Genomic DNA, 21,610 nt, shown 5'->3' with positions numbered 1-21,610 from the left:
ACTGTAATAACATTAAGCAGCACAGAACAGAGAGACGTTGCTCTCTTCAGGGAAGTTCCCCCTCTTGTTTTGTTTACTTATTGTCACACACTCTCTCTCTCTCTCTCTCTCGTTTACACACACAAACACACCGGGTCGCACTGCCAGCATCTTAAGACTGAATCAGAATGTCAAACTCACTTCTATACACGTGTGTATGCACCTGTGTTTCTGCATGTGTGTTTGCTCATGTGCTGGACAGTACTGTGGAGAAAGCAGTCGATTTCAGATGTCATTTGTTTGTTTTTGTCAGGTTGACATGAAAATAATGATTCCAATTAGGAAGTTATGAGACAAGGAGAGTGGATCTGCATTTGTTAATTTGATCATGGGTAATGAGGTATAATTAGTTTGAACTATTCATGCGGAGGCAGATGTTTTCTTGTTTGACTGTATGCATGTGTGTGCAGAAAATTAGAATTTTTCAATGACATTTGCATCCACCAGAGGAGCTCTTCTTTTGCCACACAAAATACATTAACACATCAGCCCTCAAAATGATTTAAAAGTAGGTTAAAATTGCGTACAATAGGAAACAAAGATCACTCACCATGTGAAATGTAAGAACTTACTGAAGCCACCCTTTCGATTTTGTAATTTGCAATTCAATTACATGGAAAATATTCACTCTTTCCTCCCAACCACAAAGTACAACACAACTTTAGCTTCACTGCATACTCCCCATAAACCCCAGATGTTGATGAGTGATCCTTTCTGATTTTTGACAACAGTGGAGTATAAATGGATGATTACTGCGGTGCTGTTTGTTCCTTCTTTAGCCTTGCTAAACCCTGTATTTATTCACTGTACTCCTTTGTGTTAGTGTTTATATCTTAGGGCAGAGTAGACGTGGACTGTATCTCTCTGTAAAGAAGCGACAGTGCAAATCTGAACCAAACGATTTAAGACTAATGTCAAAGTCAACCTAAAGGGTAAATAAAAAACGATTTTTTTTACTTTAACTTTTAATGCTCTTTCTCTCTCTCTTTTACACACCACCCTTAACCCTCTGGCGGTACCCCACAGCACCCCTGGGATCCCTTCAGATGCCAAACACTAAACATAGCCTTTCTTGGAAGTCATTGTTGCAGTCATTTATAGGGCACAGCGGTGCTGGCAGAGGGGAAAAAGTCCTCCTGTGTGTATTTTGTGTGGCCTCTGTGTGTGGTGGTGTGCGTGTGTGTGTGTGTGTGGGGGGGGGGGGGTTATATATGTACCATAGAGGTTTGCCTGTGGGTCTGTCTGATATTTATAGGTCATTTTAGTACCAGAATATTTTGGGAGTCTCCCTTGGGAGCCCTGGGACAATGTGTATGACTTGTTCCATGATACTCATATTCTTGTGCTACTGTATTCTAAAACCTTTCTCTCTCTCTCTCTCTCTCTCTCTCTCTCTCTCTCTCTCTCTCTCTCTCTCTCTCTCTCTCTCTCTCTCTCTCTCTCTCTCTCTCTCTCTCTCTCTCTCGCCCTAATGTGTTATAGGTTTGTGTCTTCTGCAGCTTATTCATTAATTCCTGTCCATAAATCATGAATCATTGTTGCAGCAAACTGCTTAATCATGCTTTGCACCCGAGGACTTGGCCTTGATGACCTTGAATCCCCTCGTCTGTGTGTGTATGTGTGACTCTCTGATAGCTAGGATTGTGTGCCAAGTGTTGTAGTCTTCTCTGTGATTGCCTCCTGCATATTTTTAATGAGGCACTAGCTGACATTTAGGAATTAATATTTCAGTCCGTCTACTGACATTATCCTATTGCCCAACAGGAAAGTAATCAACACAGACATATAAATGTTGTCTGCAGAATATAAGGATGTCTTACCTTGAGTATTATTATACAACATTATTTTTTGTATAAATACATTTGTATCCATGTTGTTTAGAGAAATGCAAACTGTATTTCCATTGAGAAGCACGCTTTACTCACTTGTCAATTAAAATAGGTATTAACATCTGCCAGTGAACAGAAGCCATCACAGTATCGTAAACATTTCAGAGAAATATCTTCGAAAGAAGCCAGTAGAATATGGCTTAAGGGCAGAAAACAAATGTTTCCTTTTTATAGGTCAGAGGCTCAGCCAAAATACATTTCCCTGCAGTGCATCTGAGACAATGCAGAATAATGTGTCTGTGTGATTGTATCAAAGACGAAAAACTGCTCAAATAAAACAATTGGAATAAAACAATTCCATAAATGAAGTTCTTTGTGCCTTTCTCATGGAGGGGCAGGGGGTCGTGTCAGGGTAGAGGGTCGCCCCTCCAATTGAATAGAGCTCAAAAGGTGAAAAAAACTGACTGCTCTCTCCATGTGATGCAGCTGCTACTTTTCTTGCAAGATGCAATCTTCAAATTAAGAAGCAGTAAAGTATTTTAAGCAAGAGGCACTCAGTAGGCACCTTAACAAGAAAGTCAGATGTGATGATTGAGCGAGTTCTGTTGACTCACTGTCCAAATGTAAGCTCAGCACAAAATCTTACATTGAAGGATCTTATAAAGATAAATGCTTATTTGTACAGTAGAGCATTTAGGAGTTCTGTCATTTTGTCCTGTGAACATTAAACGTTAAACTGTTGGCGAAAGTAAAATCAAATTAGAAAAAAATCATTTATACAATAAACCCCAATTTGCTCCTGCTACTTCGTCGAATGGATAAGTTCCTTCTGACGGTCACTTTACATAGACACCACTGCCATCAGTGTGTGAATGGGTAGAAGACTAGAAAAGCACTGTACAAGCTCAAGTCCATTTACCATTACCATTTATGTTATATACATACAATCCTACTAGGAAGCTATACAGTTGTGAACTGTGTAGTTAAATAATGAACTGACAGCTGGCCTTGAGTATTCCATGACTGTTTTTCTTTTGCAGAGCAGACAGTAGCCCTGCAGTCTCCTTATATAGTTTATTTTATACAACCACTGAGAGTATAACATTCATCAGTGTGCAATAAATGTTTGATCTGAATACAGTGATGTCAACATTTCTTCTTCTCTCTTTGCAGGATATGAGAAAACATGTAATGATGACCCTTTTCGACACAGAGCAGTCATATGTGGAGTCACTACGCTCTCTCATACAGGTAACGTACACACACACACACACACACACACACACACACACGCACACAGGAAGGAGTTATGTAATCCACTTATTGTCATTCATCCTGTGAGGTTAATCTTCTAACCCAGTCACATCTCGCTGTCATCAGCAATATCTGCTCCCCTGCTTCTACACACACACACACACACACACACACACTTTCTCTCTGTCACATTCCCACACTTGTCACCTGTGTGTGTGTGTGTGTGTGTGTGTGTGTGTGTGTGTGTGTGTGTGTGTGTGTGTGTGTGTGTGTGTGTGTGTGTGTGTGTGTGTGTGTGTGTGTGTGTGTGTGTGTGTGTGTGTGTGTGTGTGTGTGTGTGTGTGTGTGTGTGTGTGTGTGTGTGTGTGTGTGTGTGTGTGTGAAACGTCTGTTTGTGAATGTTTAAGCACATCCCATATTGACCTCACTGTCTTCTCCCAGTGCACGTGTGTCTATGTGTGTGCACGTTGTGCGTGTGTATCGCCAAATTGAATAATCCTCGGCTGTGTTCCCATGGTGACAAAGGGAAAGTGTTACCAAGGTAACTGCAGTAAAGGTGCATATCCCTAAAGGAGGGTGTCAGATGTGGTTCAACTAAGACGGCTCCACATACTCAAATTTGACTCTTTGCAGTTCAAGTTCTTCTGGGATGGAAACATTGAATGTCTTTTTTCAGACCCAGTCACAAATAAAAAAGCAAACCATTGTTCTTCAGTCTAACGTTTACGATAGTAATAATGAACTACCATCTTATGATGACAGATAATGAAAAACACATTCAGGCTGTAATAACCGGGCTACCATCCTATAGCATCTTTCAGCCAACTGTTTTTATGGTTTTTATGGCAACAAATTTAGTTTGTCTCTCTGTGCTCCAACTAGCAATATTTAGAGGCACTGCTACAAGCTGTTTTCAGTAAAAAGCACAAATCAGCCAACAATGCTAGCAACTAGCCAGGGACTATAGGACAGCATTTAGCAGGTTAAGAGCCAGACATGTTTTTCTTAGAATAGGTGGGAAAAAAAAAACACTGGCCAATTTTGGACTTTAATAGTTCAGAAATCAGTTTTGCTTTTAGAAATTGTTAAGAGAGCAGAAAAACTAGCCATGTGCTGAAGGGTTTGCTCTGTTTTAGTTTGACTTGTGTGACTTCTACTACACATCTACTATGTAAGTCACATAATATACCATTCATATGCATAAAAAGAAACTACATTTAAAGGGAGTATTAGACAAAAATGAATATTAGGTGTAACACGCATTTTCTTTTTTCACATTGCTGGAGTGAAATACAGCTTAGCATCAGATGTGATTTTGTAGTTGACCCATCACTGGTCACAGGGTGCATTCAAGCATCACTGACGTTATCAGTTTCTACTGTGGGTGCCTCATGATGACCTACATAGGGATCCAACATCTTTCGCTGTCTTTGTCACCTATCAGACCTGACACGCTCCTCTCTGGTGATTTGAAGCACTATATAAGGTGCAACATCCACACATCATGATGAGAGTAGATGTAGGATTGAAATATCTCCAAAACAGTCAGCTCTGCATGCACAGAGGATACTTCCAATCAAACATTTTATCATTTCTAGACTATTAAAGTAATTTCGTTATGATCATGAAGATCTTTCATAAGCGCTTTCTGATTGCATTTATTTTAAATAGACCATTTAAAAATCCGTGTGGCTATCCATTGATGAAAATTGAATTAAGTTTGCGCTTCCCTGTGAGATAATGAGAACATTTCCTGGCAGTGACTGGGCTCTAATGAAACATGTTTCCAAGAAAAAAATGTTGCAGGAAGTACATGAGGAATCCCTGCTGCTCCACTTTTGACTCTTTTCAGTAGAACTTTTTATCATCAGCAGATTGATTTAGTCATCAAATTGGTCATGAAGCATAACATTTCTTGACTTAACAGCTTCTGTAGACTCAGGGTCACATCTGTCAGAGTCCATTTTGCACAGCTAATTGAATCTCCAAATTTCTTTCAGCTTCAATAGATTGCTGTGTGTGCGTGTGCATGTGTGCGTGTGTGCGTGTGTGCGTGTGTGTGTGTGTGTGTGTGAGTCAAGCTTGTTAGTCTAAAACCTCTCTGCTAAATCTACAAAATCTGCTTTCACTGTGCCTGTGTGTGAGCTTACCTTCAGACCTAGGTACAAAAGAAAAAGATAAAATCATTTTTTGTAGGAGAAAAAAAGAAGGACAAAAGAGCATTAATTAAACAGACAGAACGCTGCCTAATCTGTTTGGCATTTACACCTCCATGTCTAATGCCACAGTTATGTCATATTCTTCAGCAATTGCGGGTCACCAAGCGGGGAAATCCATACTCAAATCCTTTGTTTTGTTTGTTTGCGATATCAGGCTATGCAGACTTCTACAGGATCTCTAACTTTGTTAAAAGAGTTCTAGATATTGCAGAGGAGCAAATAGGCTCTTCCCTCACACAAGCAGTTAAGACAGGAGACCAAGTGGCAAATTCTGGTGTTGAAAAATGAAGCCAATACGGAAGCGCATGCAAGATCCACTTGAGGATGGTTCAAAGAGCCTAGGAAGTCACTAACACATCACACTCAAAAACATCTGGTTTTACAGCAGAGGTAAACATGTTTAGAGCCTGGTAAAAAAAACAAAAACATTTTGGTCTGATTTAGGTATTGTCCTCATGGGCACCCATCACACCGTAACATTACAACATAACATTTAAAACATCTATTTTCATTTTATGAAGTATGAACATTATCCATAGTTAGGCATGTAGCTGACCTTATTGATTTTTTTGTCAAGAGGCTTAAAACCCACCTCAGCTCCAACTCTCAGCCTGCCATTAGGTTGAGTGAAAGTTAGAATGAGATAGTATTTCCAGCATGGTATGGATTTGGATTGGAAATCTGGTCGCCAGTTCAAGTCCCACTTTACGACCAAAGTATGCAAAGTGGTCTGGTTTCTGTTATACAGAAAACACATCTCTCCACCTGCTAAACCTTCCTTCCAAAAAGTAAACACACATTCTATATGCAATTGGGAATATGCCGGTGTAAACACATTGAATGTGTTATGAATGCAAGAATACATGGAAATAGCTGGGGAAATGTGGGGTTTTTGCTTCAATTGGTGCTTATCTGACACAAGCCCCCAATTTGGCTCACACATTGGAGTGGTATCAATGTGTTTTATCAAACTCTTTAAAATAAAGCCAGTGAACCTGCGAACAAAATTGAACTATTAATCTCTCTAAACTTTTTCTGGACATTTACATTGCTTGCTACGTTCCTCATCAGTGGAGGAAGTTTTCTCACTTGTTATTGTCTCACGCTCCTTTAAGAATGCCTGACTGGAATTCCTTTCCTAAGTTATGTGAAGGCTAATTAAGCCCCATGACAATTTAGCAAGTAACCACCTCCAATCATTTTTACCAGTCCTCATGCAAATAGAAACAATTTGAAATGTATTGAAAACTGGTTTTCTTGTCCCTACAGGGCTACATGCGTCCTCTCAAACAACCAGACGGTGGCTCCATAGTCGACCCTCTGCTCGTGGATGAGATGTTTTACCAGATCCCCGAGATCCTGGAGCATCACGAGCACTTTCTGGAGCAAGTGGCCAACTGCGTCAGCCAATGGAACGATAGACAGACCGTTGGAAACATCCTCATCCATTCGGTAAGTACAGATGTTGATACATCAGAGTCAATTATTTTGCATCCTTTGAAGGTTACTTCCAGCCAGTGTCACTTTTGATATGACTATTGTTGGAATCAGTTTGACTATGAGAATAAATTACATCCTTTTGCTCTGTCATTATGTTTTAAACATTAAAACACATGAAGGCAATTACAAAGCTGTTAAATGAGGTATCCATCATTTTTTACCTATATTTTGGGTTTTTAGAAAAGGAGAAGTAACTGCAGATTGTAACCAAGTTGCTAAAAAGCCTGTCTGCAGTATTTGAGCTCTCTTCTCTTGTTCTTATTATACGGTCTATTTGTTTTTATTAGCATTGCAGCACAAGATGAGGGCAATAATATGTCTGGAATTTCCAGAAAGATTTAAGACTTTATTAAGATCCCCCAATTTGATTCAACAAGCAGAAGAGGCTATTTTATAAAGATTTGGCCTATAGTTGGCAACACTAGACTATCATTTTGTTTTCCCGCTGACCTATTGGTGACCCATTAAACATTTCCCATGACCCACGGGTGCCTCTGAACCTAGACTTTAAAAAGCAGAGCTCTGTAACGTCCATGCTCGGCTCAGTCTCAGGGTTCAGTCCGAGAACGCCCAAGTGAAGGACTTGTTTTTGAACATAGAGTCACGAGTTTGTTGTAGAAGATGAATCACATATTGTAGTTGCTTCATAGTCAGACCCAAACTGCATTGTGGCTTCAGGCTTTGTTTTCCCTGAGTGGGGGAAAAACCTCCTCGCTCTGTTTTGCTATGTTAATGCTTTTGTTGTTGCTCACAGCTTTGAACGAAAAAAGTTTCAAAAACCCGTCACAAGAGACACAAACTGTCACACAAGCACAAAGCAGGGAAAGGCAGAAAAACCACCAAGGGAAAACCAAGCAGATTAATTTGTACTTTAAAGAAAATACAGGCACATGATCTGAAATAGTTTTAAGCAGAAAGGTGTTTTTCTTCTGTCTAGTTGGAGCTGTTGCAGATCCTCCACACTGCTCACACAGCCCTCCCTCCCTTCCTGATATGTGGCCTCCCCTCCCCCCCTGTTCTCGCTCGGCTGCAGCTCTTAAAGCTGCAACAGCTGCATGTCCTGCAGGCCTCGTTGGCGCAGTAGGCAGCGCGTCAGTCTCATAATCTGAAGGTCGTGAGTTCGAGCCTCACACGGGGCAGTTTTTTTGTTAGTGTTTGCTGTGAAAAAAACAATCCTCAGAGTAGTCGCATGCCATGCAGGGCAGGAAATGTACATAGAAGTGCTAAACATTTCTCATGTATGAATCTGTCTTCTCTTTCTGCTCTTTAAATGCACACAATGTCTAGCTTCAATTGTCATTTTGCTTTATCCTGATTGCATTTAAGGTTCAAGGATCATTTTTATTCATGCGTAAAATCCAGGAAGTAAAAGCGTTCCATATCCTTATCAACCGACCTCACTGACAATAGATAGCATCACAGGAAATTAAAGCTTAATACAATGGCTAACACATATTTTACTATACTCCTAACAAAAACCTTCAAAAGGTGTCAGATAAGGGTATTTTTAGCTCCGTCCCTGTTTGCCCCCTGCCCTCGATCAAAGGAATGAAAACAGGTCAACAAGTATCGTCTGTCTGTCTGTCTGTCTGTCTGTCTGTCTGTCTGTCTGTCTGTCTGTCTGTCTGTCTGTCTGTCTGTCTGTCTGTCAACACATATGTTCTCTTATACTATGTTCAATAACAGCAAAAAGAAATGAAAAAAATACTACCTTCATCATAATCATGAAATCCTCTTACCTCTTCTTCGCTGGTGTTAGATTGAATGACACGTGAACAAAAATAGGTTTTAGTTGTTTTAATGTAACATGGTCCCAAATGTAATACAATGGGAGAGCAGAGAAGTTTTTATCTCCCTCTTTTCTCATTTCCAGACTGTTTTACCAAATGCAAACATTCAGCAGAGAATACACAAAACATGCTCACAACAAGTTGAGCAACCAAGTCCAAAAGCCAATCCTGTTATGTTTAAAATGTGACCTTTAAAATATCAAAGACAAGGAAAGGCAACAAATTAAAAGAGTTGGAGCCGATCATTTTGCTTGATAAATGACTGAAATGATAAATAAACAAACACATGATTGCCTCTTTTTCTATTAATCAGCTCTTTAACTAACTGTTTTCGCTCTAAAAGCTGCAGAACGCTTCCATCAACACCTCACATGTCTTACTTTTCATGATATAGCTGCAAGGCAAATTCCCCAAGGGGAAATAAAGGTTTCATTCTTTCATTCATATGTTGCTCGAGGTCAAAGAAAGCTCAAGACACAGAAGAAACAACTGATGCAGAGACCCTCACTTGAACAATTAGTAACTTAGATGTCCTTTTCCTGTTCATCTTCTTTTCTCCAGTTCTCCAAAGAGGCTCTCGCTAATATGTATTCAGCGTACATTGACAACTTTCTCAATGCCAAAGATGCAGTGAGGATTGCCAAGGAGGCCAAGCCAGCCTTTCACAAGTTCCTGGAGGTGAGTTTTGGACTGAGTCACAGGATGTCCTGTTTGGCTTTGTTTGTTTTTGTTTGGAAATCCTAGAACCAGACGATAAATGTTTGAATCCATCTTTTACCGTTTTAAAACCAAACTAAATGCAGGCACTTCATCCTGCTAATGTTCAGGTCGACAAGTGCTTCGTTGTCTTTATATTATTTATATTGTTTCATTTTTGTGTGATATATATATATATATATATACAGTATATGTATATATAAATGTTTGTATGCTTCCTGTTTTGCATGTTGCTCCATGTCTTTGAAAATGGACTCTAGAATATTATTTCCCTACAGGAATCAGACTTTAGAATCAGCCAGAAGTATCAGTCTATGTGTGTGTAGTTGTGTCTCTAATGAAGAACAGAAATCGATCTGGGTGAATTTATACACAATTCTTTAAGAAAGGGGGAAAAAAAAACAAGAACTCACTTATAGTTTTTTCTCTTGAGAGGATCTGCTCTAAGGATCTTAAATGTCAGTTAATATTTAATTGTATCTTCTTTCATGGATGAACATATTTTTGTTCCCATAATATTTAACTGTTGTTGTCTTTAAAGCTATTGAATGAGGGTAATTGAACATAAATACTATGCCATATTTAAGCAATATGTCTAATTTAATTTGTTTTTTGTAAAAAAGTGCTTTGTTGTTCCCTGTTACATGCCAGCAGAATGGTTTAGATGAGGTTTTTAATCACAGAGCTCAATTCTAGAAAGACTTTTTTTTTAATGTGCATCCACTCTGCCATCTTGTGGTAAAAGAAAGACGTGCAACACAGACCTGATTTTAGAGTGAGCTTTTTTAAGTTTCTCTTTCTCTCTTTTATCTATCATCTTTTTTCTTTCATCACAACAGCAAAACATGCGAGAGAACAAGGAGAAACAAGCTCTGGGGGATCTAATGATCAAACCGGTCCAGAGGATTCCTCGATATGAGCTGCTGGTTAAGGTGACTTATCTCATAAACAAAATTCCACTTACACTTTCTATAGGAAGTAATAGCCTTGTGTTTAGTGGAATGTGAATTGACATACATAGATATATATGTATATGTATATATATTTATTTATTATTATTATTATTATTTTTTTAGGATCTGCTGAAGCACACTTCAGAGGATCACCCGGACCATTCGTACCTGCTGGACGCCCAGAGGGATATTAAGCGGCTGGCAGAGAAGATCAATAAGGGCCGACGCTCGGCTGAGGAGGCAGAAAGGGAAGCGAGGGTTATCCAGGAGATTGAGGCGCACATAGAGGGAGTCGAACATGTGAGAGCGCTAATTCTATAAAGATAAACCTCTGCTTACTGCTGATTTCTGCCTTCTTAATATTTCATTTTAAAGCTTCGTTCTATGTCAGTGAATCTGCAGATCGCTTTAGTCCAGTTTTTTGATGTTAGATTGCATGTTTGTTTTTTACTTCTCCAGGTGATAAAGGTTGTGCTGTAATGTCAGTGATCAACTTTTGTCAGGCTTTTGAAATTCATAAACCCCCAAGAGTTAAAGGCATGCAGTCCACAGTATCTTTTATTGAATGAATTGATGATCACCTTCCTCTGTTTATTGTGTTAGATTCTCAACCCCCAGAGGAAGTTCTTGAGACAGGAAATGGTCATGGAGGCGGTAAGATGCACTCTGAAAACGTTTATACAACTCTTCTTAAATATATACACCAATAAAAGAGATATTGTTCAAATCAATCATGATAGATACAGCTTCAATTGTTATGTTGATGTCATGGAAACCAAGTAAGGAGTTGTTGAGTTATTCTCCTTCTCTCTCTCTCTCTCTCTCTCTCTCTCTCTCTCTCTCTCTGTGTAGAAAACAGTCGGAGGGAAAAAAGACCGTTCTCTCTTCCTCTTCAGCGATCTGATCATCTGCACCACTCTCAAGAGGAAGTCTGGCTCATTAAGACGCAGCTCCATGAGCCTGTATGCAATCTGCACACACACACACACACACACACACACACACACTGGTATTAAAAACAGACAGGCAATGTTTAATACAATCAAGTCCATCATAAAAACTTTTCCATTTTCTGTGTTTTCCATCTTCTCATTTGTTGCTCTCTTGATGACAGATATTCCGCTGCGAGTATGATCGACACTTCCAGTAAATACAAGTTCCTGTGGAAGCTTCCCCTGGAAGACGTGGAGGTGGTAAAAAGTAAGGCACCTTTACATTGTGTAAATACAGTACATCCAACTGATTGAAGGGGGCAAAAGAGGCCGTTCTGTTCTCTTTTTTCTCACATGAGTCATGTCGCTTTTTTTTTTTTTTTAAGAAAAAAATACCGTTTTCTTAATCAAACCTTTCTGCATCAGACTCAACTCAGGCAACCAACAAGGAGAGCATCCAGAAAATGATCAGTCGACTAGACGAGGATCTGAGCACTCTGGGTCAGATCAGCAAACTCTCTGAGACCCTCAGCTTCCCACACCAGGTACAGTAGAGAATTGTTCCTTCATGTTGTCGTCTGTTCTCTGATGCTGTAAAACATCTGACGGTTTTGATCTTTTCGCGTGCTTTCTTGTTCTCGCAGTCCTTGGACGAGGTGATAAAGGATCTGATGGCGTCTGTGCACAGGGAGCTGTCAGAGAAGCAGTCTCTGGCCTTCAGTATGACCTGCCTGCCCACAAAGATGGAGTTTACCACAGCCTCCGCTGAGAGCAGCTTTGTCTTTGAGTTCAGCTCACCAGACACACGGTCCCACTTTGAACAGGCTTTTGAAGAAGCCAAGAAGAAGCTTGGTCAGTTAAAATACATGATGTTTTTGTTTTTTTTTGTGCTAAAGCAAGGTACATAAGAAACAGATAGAATAGAATGAAAATAAAATCTAAATCTGTTCAAATACCACATTTTTTGGCTAAGAGCTGCTTTATGTAGGTGTATAACTGCCATTATTTCTTTGTGTGTAGCGATGAATAAAGACCAGTGGGATCCAGAGTTTCTGAAGGCCATTCCCATCATGAAAACACGCAGTGGCATGCAGGTGAGAGCAGCAGAGGAAACCTGGTTTATAATCTCCGTATATATGAAAACTCCTCTTCACTCATGTATTGCTGTTTGTGTGCAGTTTTCATGTGCGTCTCCCAGTCACAGCTGTCCTGACAGTGGCTGTGAAGTGTGGGTGTGTAACAGCGATGGATACGTGGGACAGGTAAGAAAGCACCAAACACTTAATTTAACCAGGTTGTTCCCATTGAGATTAAGAATGTCTTCTTCAAGGGAGAACTGGCCAAGACAGTCAGCAGCCAAAACACAGTTTACAAAGTTTACAGACAGAGACACAAAGGGAGACAATTTACAAAACACTACGGTTTGCATTAAAAGAGAACCATGGAGTCAAATCTGGGAATAGTTCAAGCTGTCAAGGTTAAATCATCGACATGCTATAGAATGTGCTTCCATGCCTTTCATTTTTAGATTTAAAAACATTTTTGGACACCAGCTCCTTGAGTTTGTAGTCATTCCTGGCTGAGGGTGCAAAATACCCAAAAGCCCTTTTCCCAGTTTCTGAGTTTTTGTGACAGAGAGCATAAAGAGGTCCTGAGGTAAACAATGCACTCCAGTACTGTTCTGCATGAAAGAAACACATTCTGTAGATAGTGTGGGAGGCTGAGAGCATAACAAGAATGGTCTTACTGTATATGTAAAGGAGTACCAGTGTATGAGCCTCGGGGTCACCAGAGCAGGTCATGCCACCCAAGAGTACAACTCACAATGGTGACCAGATTTTCACGGTGAATTGTGATGACGCACAGTACGAAGTATCAGGTGTGTGGAGACACAGAGCAGAGGCGTGCATGTACAAAAACATTACTGTAGTGTAAAACAGGTAAAAAAAAAAAAAAATAAAAAACCAAAAGAAAAAATCTACTTTTTTTCTAAAATAAAAGCCCAGTTTTAGCCTCAGCTTTTTCGCCAGGAACAGCACATGTGGTTTGAAAATAAGGGAATCATCAATCAAAATACTTAGGTAATTTTAAGAGTTTCAAAACCTCAATTTCCTTCCCATCAACGGTGAGCACCACAGGTACATTTTGTGGTGTTGTCTTTGAGTTGGTAAACAATATAATCTTGGTCTTACAGTATCTGCATTAAAAACAAGTTTCAGCTCATGCAGAAGCAGAAGCGTTATGTTAGTTTTTCCCTTAAAGTCCTTTTTGAATTAAACAAAATATTGGCTGATGGGTTGATAATGGCTTCTTGATCTCTTCAGGTGTGTTTGTTGAACATTAAAGATGAGCCCACGGTGGAGGCCTGTATCGCTGTCTGCTCGGCTAGGATCATATGTATCGCTGCAGTACCAGGACTCAAGGGAAGGTCTGTATTTTGTGTTTGCCTCTTGGAGTTAATCATATTCATGCTCCCCAAAGTCATACACTGGTAATGTTAGAGTGCAAATCCCGCTTTGTATTAGTCGTTGTTAATCGAAATGACTTTATCAGATAAATCCTTGAAAGGGCCACCCTCACTTACAATGGCATTAAGTTCATTATAATTAATAAGTCATTTTGATAAAAAGATTTAGTTTGGCGGTGGGATTAGCTGGTCCAGCGTAAACAGTCTGAGTAACATAGTCACGATATAGACATAACAGCATGTAGAGCTAAAATATCAAACATCAACTTGTATTAAAATCTTCAGATATGTTGTCTGTAACTGGTTTGTTGACAGTGCTCCTGTTTTCCTCATCATGTTCTCTGCACTTAACTCACCCCTTTTCCCTCCTCAGGGAGCGTGGGTCAGACGCCACCTTTGCGCCTACCTCCACAGCACCTGGTCACACCCAGCAGCAGCAGCAGCAGCTCCATATATCAATCTCTCATTCTTCTCTGGAGCTGACGGAGCGACCTGCAGGTTGGTCCATAAAGGTTTTAAAACACGACAGACCTTAAAACACACACATTATCAATTACGAGACTTGGAGATGTATTTTATGCATATACTGTATAAACTAAAAAACTGATGGTTTTCCAGTACCTGGGGCGGAGCTTGTTCCTTTTGACAGCGATGACACGGATGACGAGGACTCACCCAGCCCTTCCTCCACTCTGCAGAGTCAGGCCAGTCACTCCACCATATCATCCAGCTATGGCAGTGAGTACAAACACAAATGTACAATGCACTAATTTTTTTCACAAACTTTATATACTTACATCTTTCCCCACTCCTAGATGACGAGGGTCCGAGCTCCAAGGACATGGCGACAGAGACCACCAGCAGCGAGGAGGAGCAGGAGTTCCCTGTGGCCAGCTCCTATGGGACTCAAGGGATGATGTTGGGGGTTGGAGGGGGAGGAGGTCGCACACACGCAGAGAGCCCCATGGACGGACGCGCCATGCGCCGCTCCTCTCGGGGCTCGTTCACCAGGGCGAGTCTGGAAGACCTGCTCAGCATCGACCCGGAGGCCTACCAGAGCTCAGTGTGGCTGGGCACTGAGGACGGATGGTGAGTATTGCATACAAAAACACACAATGCAATAAGTCTTAATCATTTTTTTGTGTCTTTAAATATGAAATGCTTGTTGTTTGAATCTTTAATCACTAAAATTCTTCAAACACTTCTGCTTCTGTTAGCATCCATGTGTACCAGTCTTCAGACAACATCCGGAACCGTAAGAATAGCATGAAGATGCAGCACTCAGCCTCCATCCTCTGCATACTGTGAGTTGCTTTGTTCGCCACAACTTTGCCTTTAAAAATGATGATACTGAATTTAATGTTTTGTTATATCATAATATAATTAATTATCTTTATATGATGTAATAATATCGTAAAATTAATCATATTATCATCTTTGCATCCTGCAGATATCTGGACAACAAAGTGTTTGTTTCTTTGGCCAATGGAGAGGTGATCGTCTATCAAAGAGAAGCAGGTAAGCATGGAGGCTGAAACAAAGAGATGTGATTGATTCCTGGATTTATACGTCATCTGTTTGGAATGATGACATCATCAATTATTTGAAATTGCATTTTTCGAAAGTTTAAAATGTGTCTTATAAGTCTGCTAGCCTTGTCAAATACAAGGTGAAGTCCGAATTGATTGTTCATGTTTACTTTGCGTCTTCCAAACAAAATCTGTCTTCATTTCAATCTGCAGGTAGTTTCTGGGACCCTCAGTCCTCTCAGACATTAGTTCTGGGCACACCAAGCAGCCCTGTCACCAAAATGGTTCCTGTGGGAGGAAAGCTGTGGTGTGGCTCCCAGAACAGAGTCCTTATTATTAACACAACGACACTGGTACAAGAGGTATGTGGTCGTATATACTGTATGTCCAGGTCAATTAATAAAGAGCCAAACAGACAAGTCAGTGTGTTTCTCGCTCCTTTCTCTTCAGCACTGGTTCCAGGTGGGCGCAGACAGTAGCCGGTGTGTGACCTGCTTGGTGGCGTACGGTCAGGGTGTGTGGTTGGCATTGCAGGGCAGCGCTCAGGTCAAACTGTACCACGTTCAGACCTTGGAGAGCCTGACAGAGGTGGACGTGGCGCCTGCTGTGCATAAGATGCTTGCAGGTAATACACACAAAGAGAAAGTGAGCACCTGCAGGTTGTAAGAGTTACATACATAGATATTGATGATTTCAGTCCGGACAGAGAGTATATGCTAAAGCTGTTTGTCTTTATTTATTCCTCATCCTGATTTTTTAAATTTGTCAATGCTCAATCTCTTCCCCTGTACCTTCTAATAACTGTCCAGTCATCATCCTCACCACTGTCAATACTCTTCCCCTGATCTCCTTTGTATTCTCTCTTTTCTCCTTTCAGGTGCAGATGCAATCATCAGACAGCACAAGGCCGCCTGTCTAAGAATCACAGCACTGCTGGCCTGTAAGGATCTGCTTTGGATCGGCACTAGTGCAGGTAAAAGCAATTTTTTGAAATGTGTTATTTTAGCATTTCAAATTTGACGTAGATCATTGTAAGATAAAGAAAATGAGGTTACAAAGCAGGTGTTCTTCTGCAGGGGTGGTCCTTACGCTGGCAATCCCAACCGTGAGCTCCGGAACGGGGGCTGGGACACTGAAAACCCCCCTGTCACCTATGGGCTCAGCACATGGACACACAGGTCACGTTCGATTCTTAACATCAATCGAACTACCAGAAGGGTTTGATATGAACTTCCCTCCTACAGCTGCTGACTCCACAGGTAGTCATTGTTTGTTTTTGTGTGTGAAATTGGGTGTTCTTGAACTAAATAAAAGTTGACATGACTTAACATGTACTGTATCTTTACCTGGCTCTTCCGCCTAATTCCAATCTTGCGTCCATGTTTTCTAGGTAACCAGAGCAGCAGCACAGTTGACGGGAACCTGCAAAGGCGTGACTCTGCACGCTGCCGAGCCTCTGCACACATCCCTCCAAAAACCAACCATCTTGTAATCTCCGGTGGTGACGGCTATGAGGACTTTAGACTGACCAATAGCAGCGAAACAGTCGGAAGGGATGACAGTACCAACCATCTTTTACTCTGGCGGGTCTGAGACAATCAAACCCAAACTCGAAAATCCCTCTTGCTGGGGGAACAACGCACAAGCTCCTGTTGTCGTACTCATTCAGACTCTTCACTTTTTGGTGTTGTTTTTGGTCTTCTGCTCAATCAAGCAGTTTCTATGTGCAAGTTATGGTTGTCAGCTCCTTCCTGGATACTGTGACCAAGAGTTCTTGTGTTTTTGTTGCAGATGATGTGCATTTTTCTCACCAAGTGGTATCTGTGCATGTCTGTTTCTGCTTGTGTTGTCTGGAAAGGTGTTTTTATAATGAAGTCTATACTGAAGGAGAAGAAGAAGACTGTGAAGAGAAACTTTGACAAACACACATGGTCTGAGAACAAGTGCAGAAAGAGACAGAAGACGAGTTTGACTCTGCACAGATTTTTGACTTTGGATATAAACCATTTGCTGTTCCATCATCACATCATCTTAGCCTGACCAGCGTAAATAAAGCCTCTTGATGCCTCAGAGGTACAATTAATGTAATAACCAAATATGAAAATGTACGAATAGAAACAAATATCATGGTTCTAATTCAGACTGCAGTATGATTGATATTCTAAAGCTGGGCTTCAAGCTTTGCAGAAACACTGAGTTTCCTGTGTGCAAAGTATTTTTCTGATTTAAGATCAGATAGCCCTGCAAAGGTTGTAATAATACCTGTTCATGTAAGACTGCTAAAATCATGTATAGAAAGAGTTATTAAAAGCCTCCGTGAAGTGCAATATGTTGCAGGGATATCCGACAAGACTATTAACACACATTTTAATGCACAGCCTTCACTCACTGAACATAAAGACCATTATTTTTACACAGATAAACACAATGTATTTGTTTTTCTTATTTAAGTTTTGCAGCGAGGCTCAGATGACACAAACACAGATGAAACCCATCTTTGGAGTTGAGCAGGAAAAAGAGTGTATTGGAGACATTCCTCCCTAACATGACTATGCCAAAGCCTTGTTTGTGTTGAAGTGGCAACACCAGGGATCAGAAAAGGTTTCTTTTGCCCTGTAATTTAGTTGAGTGGAAATCAGCAGAGGGCTTCATAATGAGTCCTGGCTGTGTGGTAGCTGATTGCGATAGTTTTGTACAGTATTTATGGTTTTGTTTTTTTAGTGCCTTCTTTTACAGCACTTAATTTATAGAAGATGTAGCTTTCACTTTTTTGTATTATTTGAGTTAAAGAACAGGGAGTACCTGGCTTGATTATTGATTAAAGAGATAAACTGTTGGGTTTAAGCAGGTAGAAGTACACAGTTGGGGTTCACAGTGCATAGTTCACTCCACTTTTGATTTGGTAAGAAAACAAATACAGGCCTCTTAAATGTTTGACACCCACCCTGAAAGGGGTGGAGCATGGAGGTTTCTTTTTTAAATAGTAAATCTATTCATCTACTGTTTGCTCCAGATCCCTAATCAAGTTAAGATTAGCTGATTAGAAGTTGGAATCAGATCATTCCTAACATATCTTGAAGAGACAGAAAAGAAGGTAATAATTGTTCAATATTGCTGTTATTTTTCAGCTCATTGCTTGTTGTTGTTACAGTGAAATACAGTGCCAAGATCTTTGGCTTTTCCCCCAAATGAACAAACATGTTCCTACTCTGCGTTCAGTATTTGTGGTTGAAGAACAAGATGAAAGTTGTTTGTATGTGCAGCAGGTCAGTGTACAAGATTGTGTAGGTAGGTCAGAAGGACAAATGCTGAGCGCCTGCACGTGCCTTCAGAGGGCTAAAAGTAAAGCCAATTAAACACACGCGTGCACAATAAAAAAAGTCAGGTCTTGCACTTTCTGCAGCAGATGTCTTGGGAAGTAAAAGGGTGACTGACTTGTCCTTGCACATGCATTGGCCTCAGGCTTTGGGGGTTAAGCAGTGATTGTCTTTGATCCCTCCAAGCGTAAAAAACCACATTGCACTTTGCTAGCCATCTGGGCCCTTCACCTCAGATTTCCCACTTTACAAACGCATCCACATTAGGTCAGCTCTCCCTCTCTCTCTGCCAAAGCAGCTAACAGCTAAGAGGATTTGCTGGTTGTTGTGATAGCTGCTAACTCACCTGTAACCTCCTCGCCTTGTGTGTATAGATCTACAGTCAGTGTGGACCCTCACTGTGACCTGTTAGCCTGTAATAATTCAGCTAAGAATTGTTTAGGAACAGTGGCACATTACAGGAATTGTTAAGCATATTTGGAAATGCACTAATTTGGAGTTAGGTGATCACTACTACTACTCTGTATGGTCAAAAATGATCTACAAACTGCCAACAACTTGATAGCTTAGCCTAGCACTACTACTTGCATGACTACCCTTGCTTTGTCAAAGGATTTGTGGAAAAACTAAGTCTGAGGATAATTAATTAAAATATTGCATTTAATTGGTTAATATCATACCCTTTTTTCATTTAAATATTTATAGTCTTGTTTGCAAATGGCCACCATAACTTTGCCTTGTTTCTTGTCTTCATGCTAAGATAAGCTAACCCACACTTACCATAGTTTGAGAAGTAGACATGATACACTCTTTTTGTCACATCATAGAATAAACAGTGAACAAGTTTATTTCTAAATGTTCAGTTATTCCTGTATGAAGTAGCCTAGCAAATATTATGTTTTCCTTTGTTCAATTCACAGCATATGTTGTTCTTATTGAAAGACCTGCCAAGAAAGCTTCAATGCTTTGTGTTTGGGCTTGAGCAAATAGATCCCTCCTTGTAGTATGAAAGTCATATAAATATCTGTAAACAATGAACAATTTGACATGATCCCACAGAAATAAATCAAAATATTGCATTGTTTTTATACTGTATAACATCTGTATGCAATCCCTGCTGACAAAGAAAAAAAACCCATCAATTGCGGGCCCCCAGCTACTGATTTTAAAGTGTTTGCTAGCTATAAGGTCTTTGGTTAGAACAAAATGAATACCGTACAGGTCTGAGTACATGACCAAATATTTGGTCTGACAGCTCTGATCAGGCATTTCACAAACTATTTTCATTGGTTGGAAAGCTTTCAAAGATTTGGATTTTCCATAACAAACCAGATAAAGTATTTTCCTTGAAACACATTTTTTCTTAATAACAGTCTTATGGTTTTAAAGAAATTATTTTTGCATCTGAGGTTGTGAACCCAGTGTATAGACAGCTACACCCACATATGTGTACACGCCTTCAAAGTAAAACTCAAGAAAGTATATAGAAAATAAAGCCATTGTTTAACTGTTGGAAAATTGACACAGAATTTTTCACAATCACATTATATTTTCACTGTAATTCTCAGAAATATAATACTCCTGCCCGTATGTGAAAGAAGTCTTTATTGTTGTAAATATTGGTATATTTCCTTTTCTGTAAATAGTGCACCCATGGTCCTCAATTGTTGATATGAATCTAATGGCATATTTTTATATATTTGTCTGTTGTTTTGTTTTTTTTCAATTTTTTGGGGTATTTTGTCCTACTTCCCTTTCTGGCATGCACAGTCAGTGATGTCTAAATTATATCTGTCTTTGGACTTTCAAAACAAGATGGCATCTGTTGCTACCACAGCTAGCTGCGTTCGCTTCAAACACATGCCTTGTTACAGATGTCTACAGCAAGGGAAACGATCTGGCAGGTGTCTGCCGAACCTCTGGTCAGCATGGCTGTGTTTATCTCTGCCTCTGTTGGAAATGACAAATTTACTTCCTGTGTGTAGCTGTTATTGTTTTGTCACTGTGGATTCCTCTTTGTAAATAAATCAGATCACTGGGGCCAGTTTTTCCTCTTTTTTTCTTCAGTTGCTGAGGTGGAGCCTGAAAAAACTTTAAAGAAAACATACTCTAATTTACCACGGTCCTAACATATTTCATCTTGAAATACTAAATATTACAATAATGCAGGATAATGTCTGACTTAAATACAACTAAATTCAATTGAGCTCATGCTACCTCATGAGTCATCAAGCTACATCCTTTATGATTTGATTTTGATGGAGAGACCTTGCATATTGGGCATTAAAATGTATGTGAAATTATCTAGTGGACAGTCAACCTTGGGCTCTGGGAAATATTGATGGGAATTTTGCCTTTTTTATGAAATAAAGAATATTCTATATAATATTTATTAACCAACCATTATTTAAATCAGTGTTGGTGCATTTCTTCTTTTAGCAACATTTAAAGAATCATTGCAGGAGGCTAGGAGTCAACAATGAAACACAACTTTAATGAGCTTATTTTTTTTTATTTTCATTACACTCAAGTCTCAACTCAACAATCTGAAGCCTTGATCAGTTCATTGCCTGTTTATATTTGGCCTTAATGATTGACCCTCGTTAATGGGATTCAAGAAAAGAATATACACATGCACATCTCGCCTCCTGTAGACGGGTCAGGACAACAGAAACACAGTCACCACTCTGGATTTATGCACACGCCTTAGCGTCATTCCGTTAGTCATCTGACTTTAACCTACTGACCCATAATGAAGAGTATTGTGATATGATAGCCTTGCAGTATATGGATGAAACTGTGAATGTAGGCTATTCAGGACATACAAACAAATGTTGTCCCTGCCCCCCTCCAGAACATGCACGCACACACAAGTTCCGGCCCACTTCCATCCACACACAGTACTCAAACGATGCATGAAACAGTGAAGATCTGTGTCATGAATGAGAGGCGCAACACAGAGATTCATCTGTGATCAACATGAATGACTGACTGATATTGTCAGCCATTGACTCACACTGACTCACTGATTTAACCCAGTGGAAAAGCATGGGCCTGTGGAAAT

The 21,610-nt window shown here is 40.0% G+C and overlaps 1 protein-coding gene across 2 annotated transcripts in view; it reads left to right on the top strand.

The window, feature by feature from the left end:
* arhgef17 (Rho guanine nucleotide exchange factor (GEF) 17) overlaps positions 1 to 20,586 on the top strand; it is a 60,601-nt gene extending 40,015 nt beyond the window's left edge. For both annotated transcript variants that reach the window (XM_079354833.1, XM_079354832.1), the window contains 23 exons: positions 3,042 to 3,119; positions 6,611 to 6,793; positions 9,193 to 9,309; positions 10,188 to 10,280; positions 10,425 to 10,601; positions 10,905 to 10,955; positions 11,154 to 11,263; positions 11,416 to 11,501; positions 11,660 to 11,778; positions 11,878 to 12,085; positions 12,254 to 12,327; positions 12,412 to 12,495; positions 13,558 to 13,661; positions 14,074 to 14,198; positions 14,319 to 14,438; positions 14,516 to 14,789; positions 14,918 to 15,004; positions 15,151 to 15,218; positions 15,443 to 15,591; positions 15,680 to 15,854; positions 16,107 to 16,202; positions 16,306 to 16,488; positions 16,620 to 20,586. In XM_079354833.1, coding sequence (XP_079210959.1) covers positions 3,042 to 3,119; positions 6,611 to 6,793; positions 9,193 to 9,309; positions 10,188 to 10,280; positions 10,425 to 10,601; positions 10,905 to 10,955; positions 11,154 to 11,263; positions 11,416 to 11,501; positions 11,660 to 11,778; positions 11,878 to 12,085; positions 12,254 to 12,327; positions 12,412 to 12,495; positions 13,558 to 13,661; positions 14,074 to 14,198; positions 14,319 to 14,438; positions 14,516 to 14,789; positions 14,918 to 15,004; positions 15,151 to 15,218; positions 15,443 to 15,591; positions 15,680 to 15,854; positions 16,107 to 16,202; positions 16,306 to 16,488; positions 16,620 to 16,822 — 2,964 coding nt within the window. In that variant the 3' untranslated portion in view covers positions 16,823 to 20,586. The remainder of the gene's footprint in view (positions 1 to 3,041; positions 3,120 to 6,610; positions 6,794 to 9,192; positions 9,310 to 10,187; positions 10,281 to 10,424; positions 10,602 to 10,904; positions 10,956 to 11,153; positions 11,264 to 11,415; positions 11,502 to 11,659; positions 11,779 to 11,877; positions 12,086 to 12,253; positions 12,328 to 12,411; positions 12,496 to 13,557; positions 13,662 to 14,073; positions 14,199 to 14,318; positions 14,439 to 14,515; positions 14,790 to 14,917; positions 15,005 to 15,150; positions 15,219 to 15,442; positions 15,592 to 15,679; positions 15,855 to 16,106; positions 16,203 to 16,305; positions 16,489 to 16,619) is intronic.
* Positions 20,587 to 21,610: the final 1,024 nt, after the last annotated feature.

The sequence above is a fragment of the Symphodus melops genome (genome assembly GCF_947650265.1).
Source record: "Symphodus melops genome assembly, chromosome: 10".
NCBI lineage: Eukaryota > Metazoa > Chordata > Actinopteri > Labriformes > Labridae > Symphodus > Symphodus melops.
This window is presented reverse-complemented; position numbering and strand designations above follow the sequence as displayed.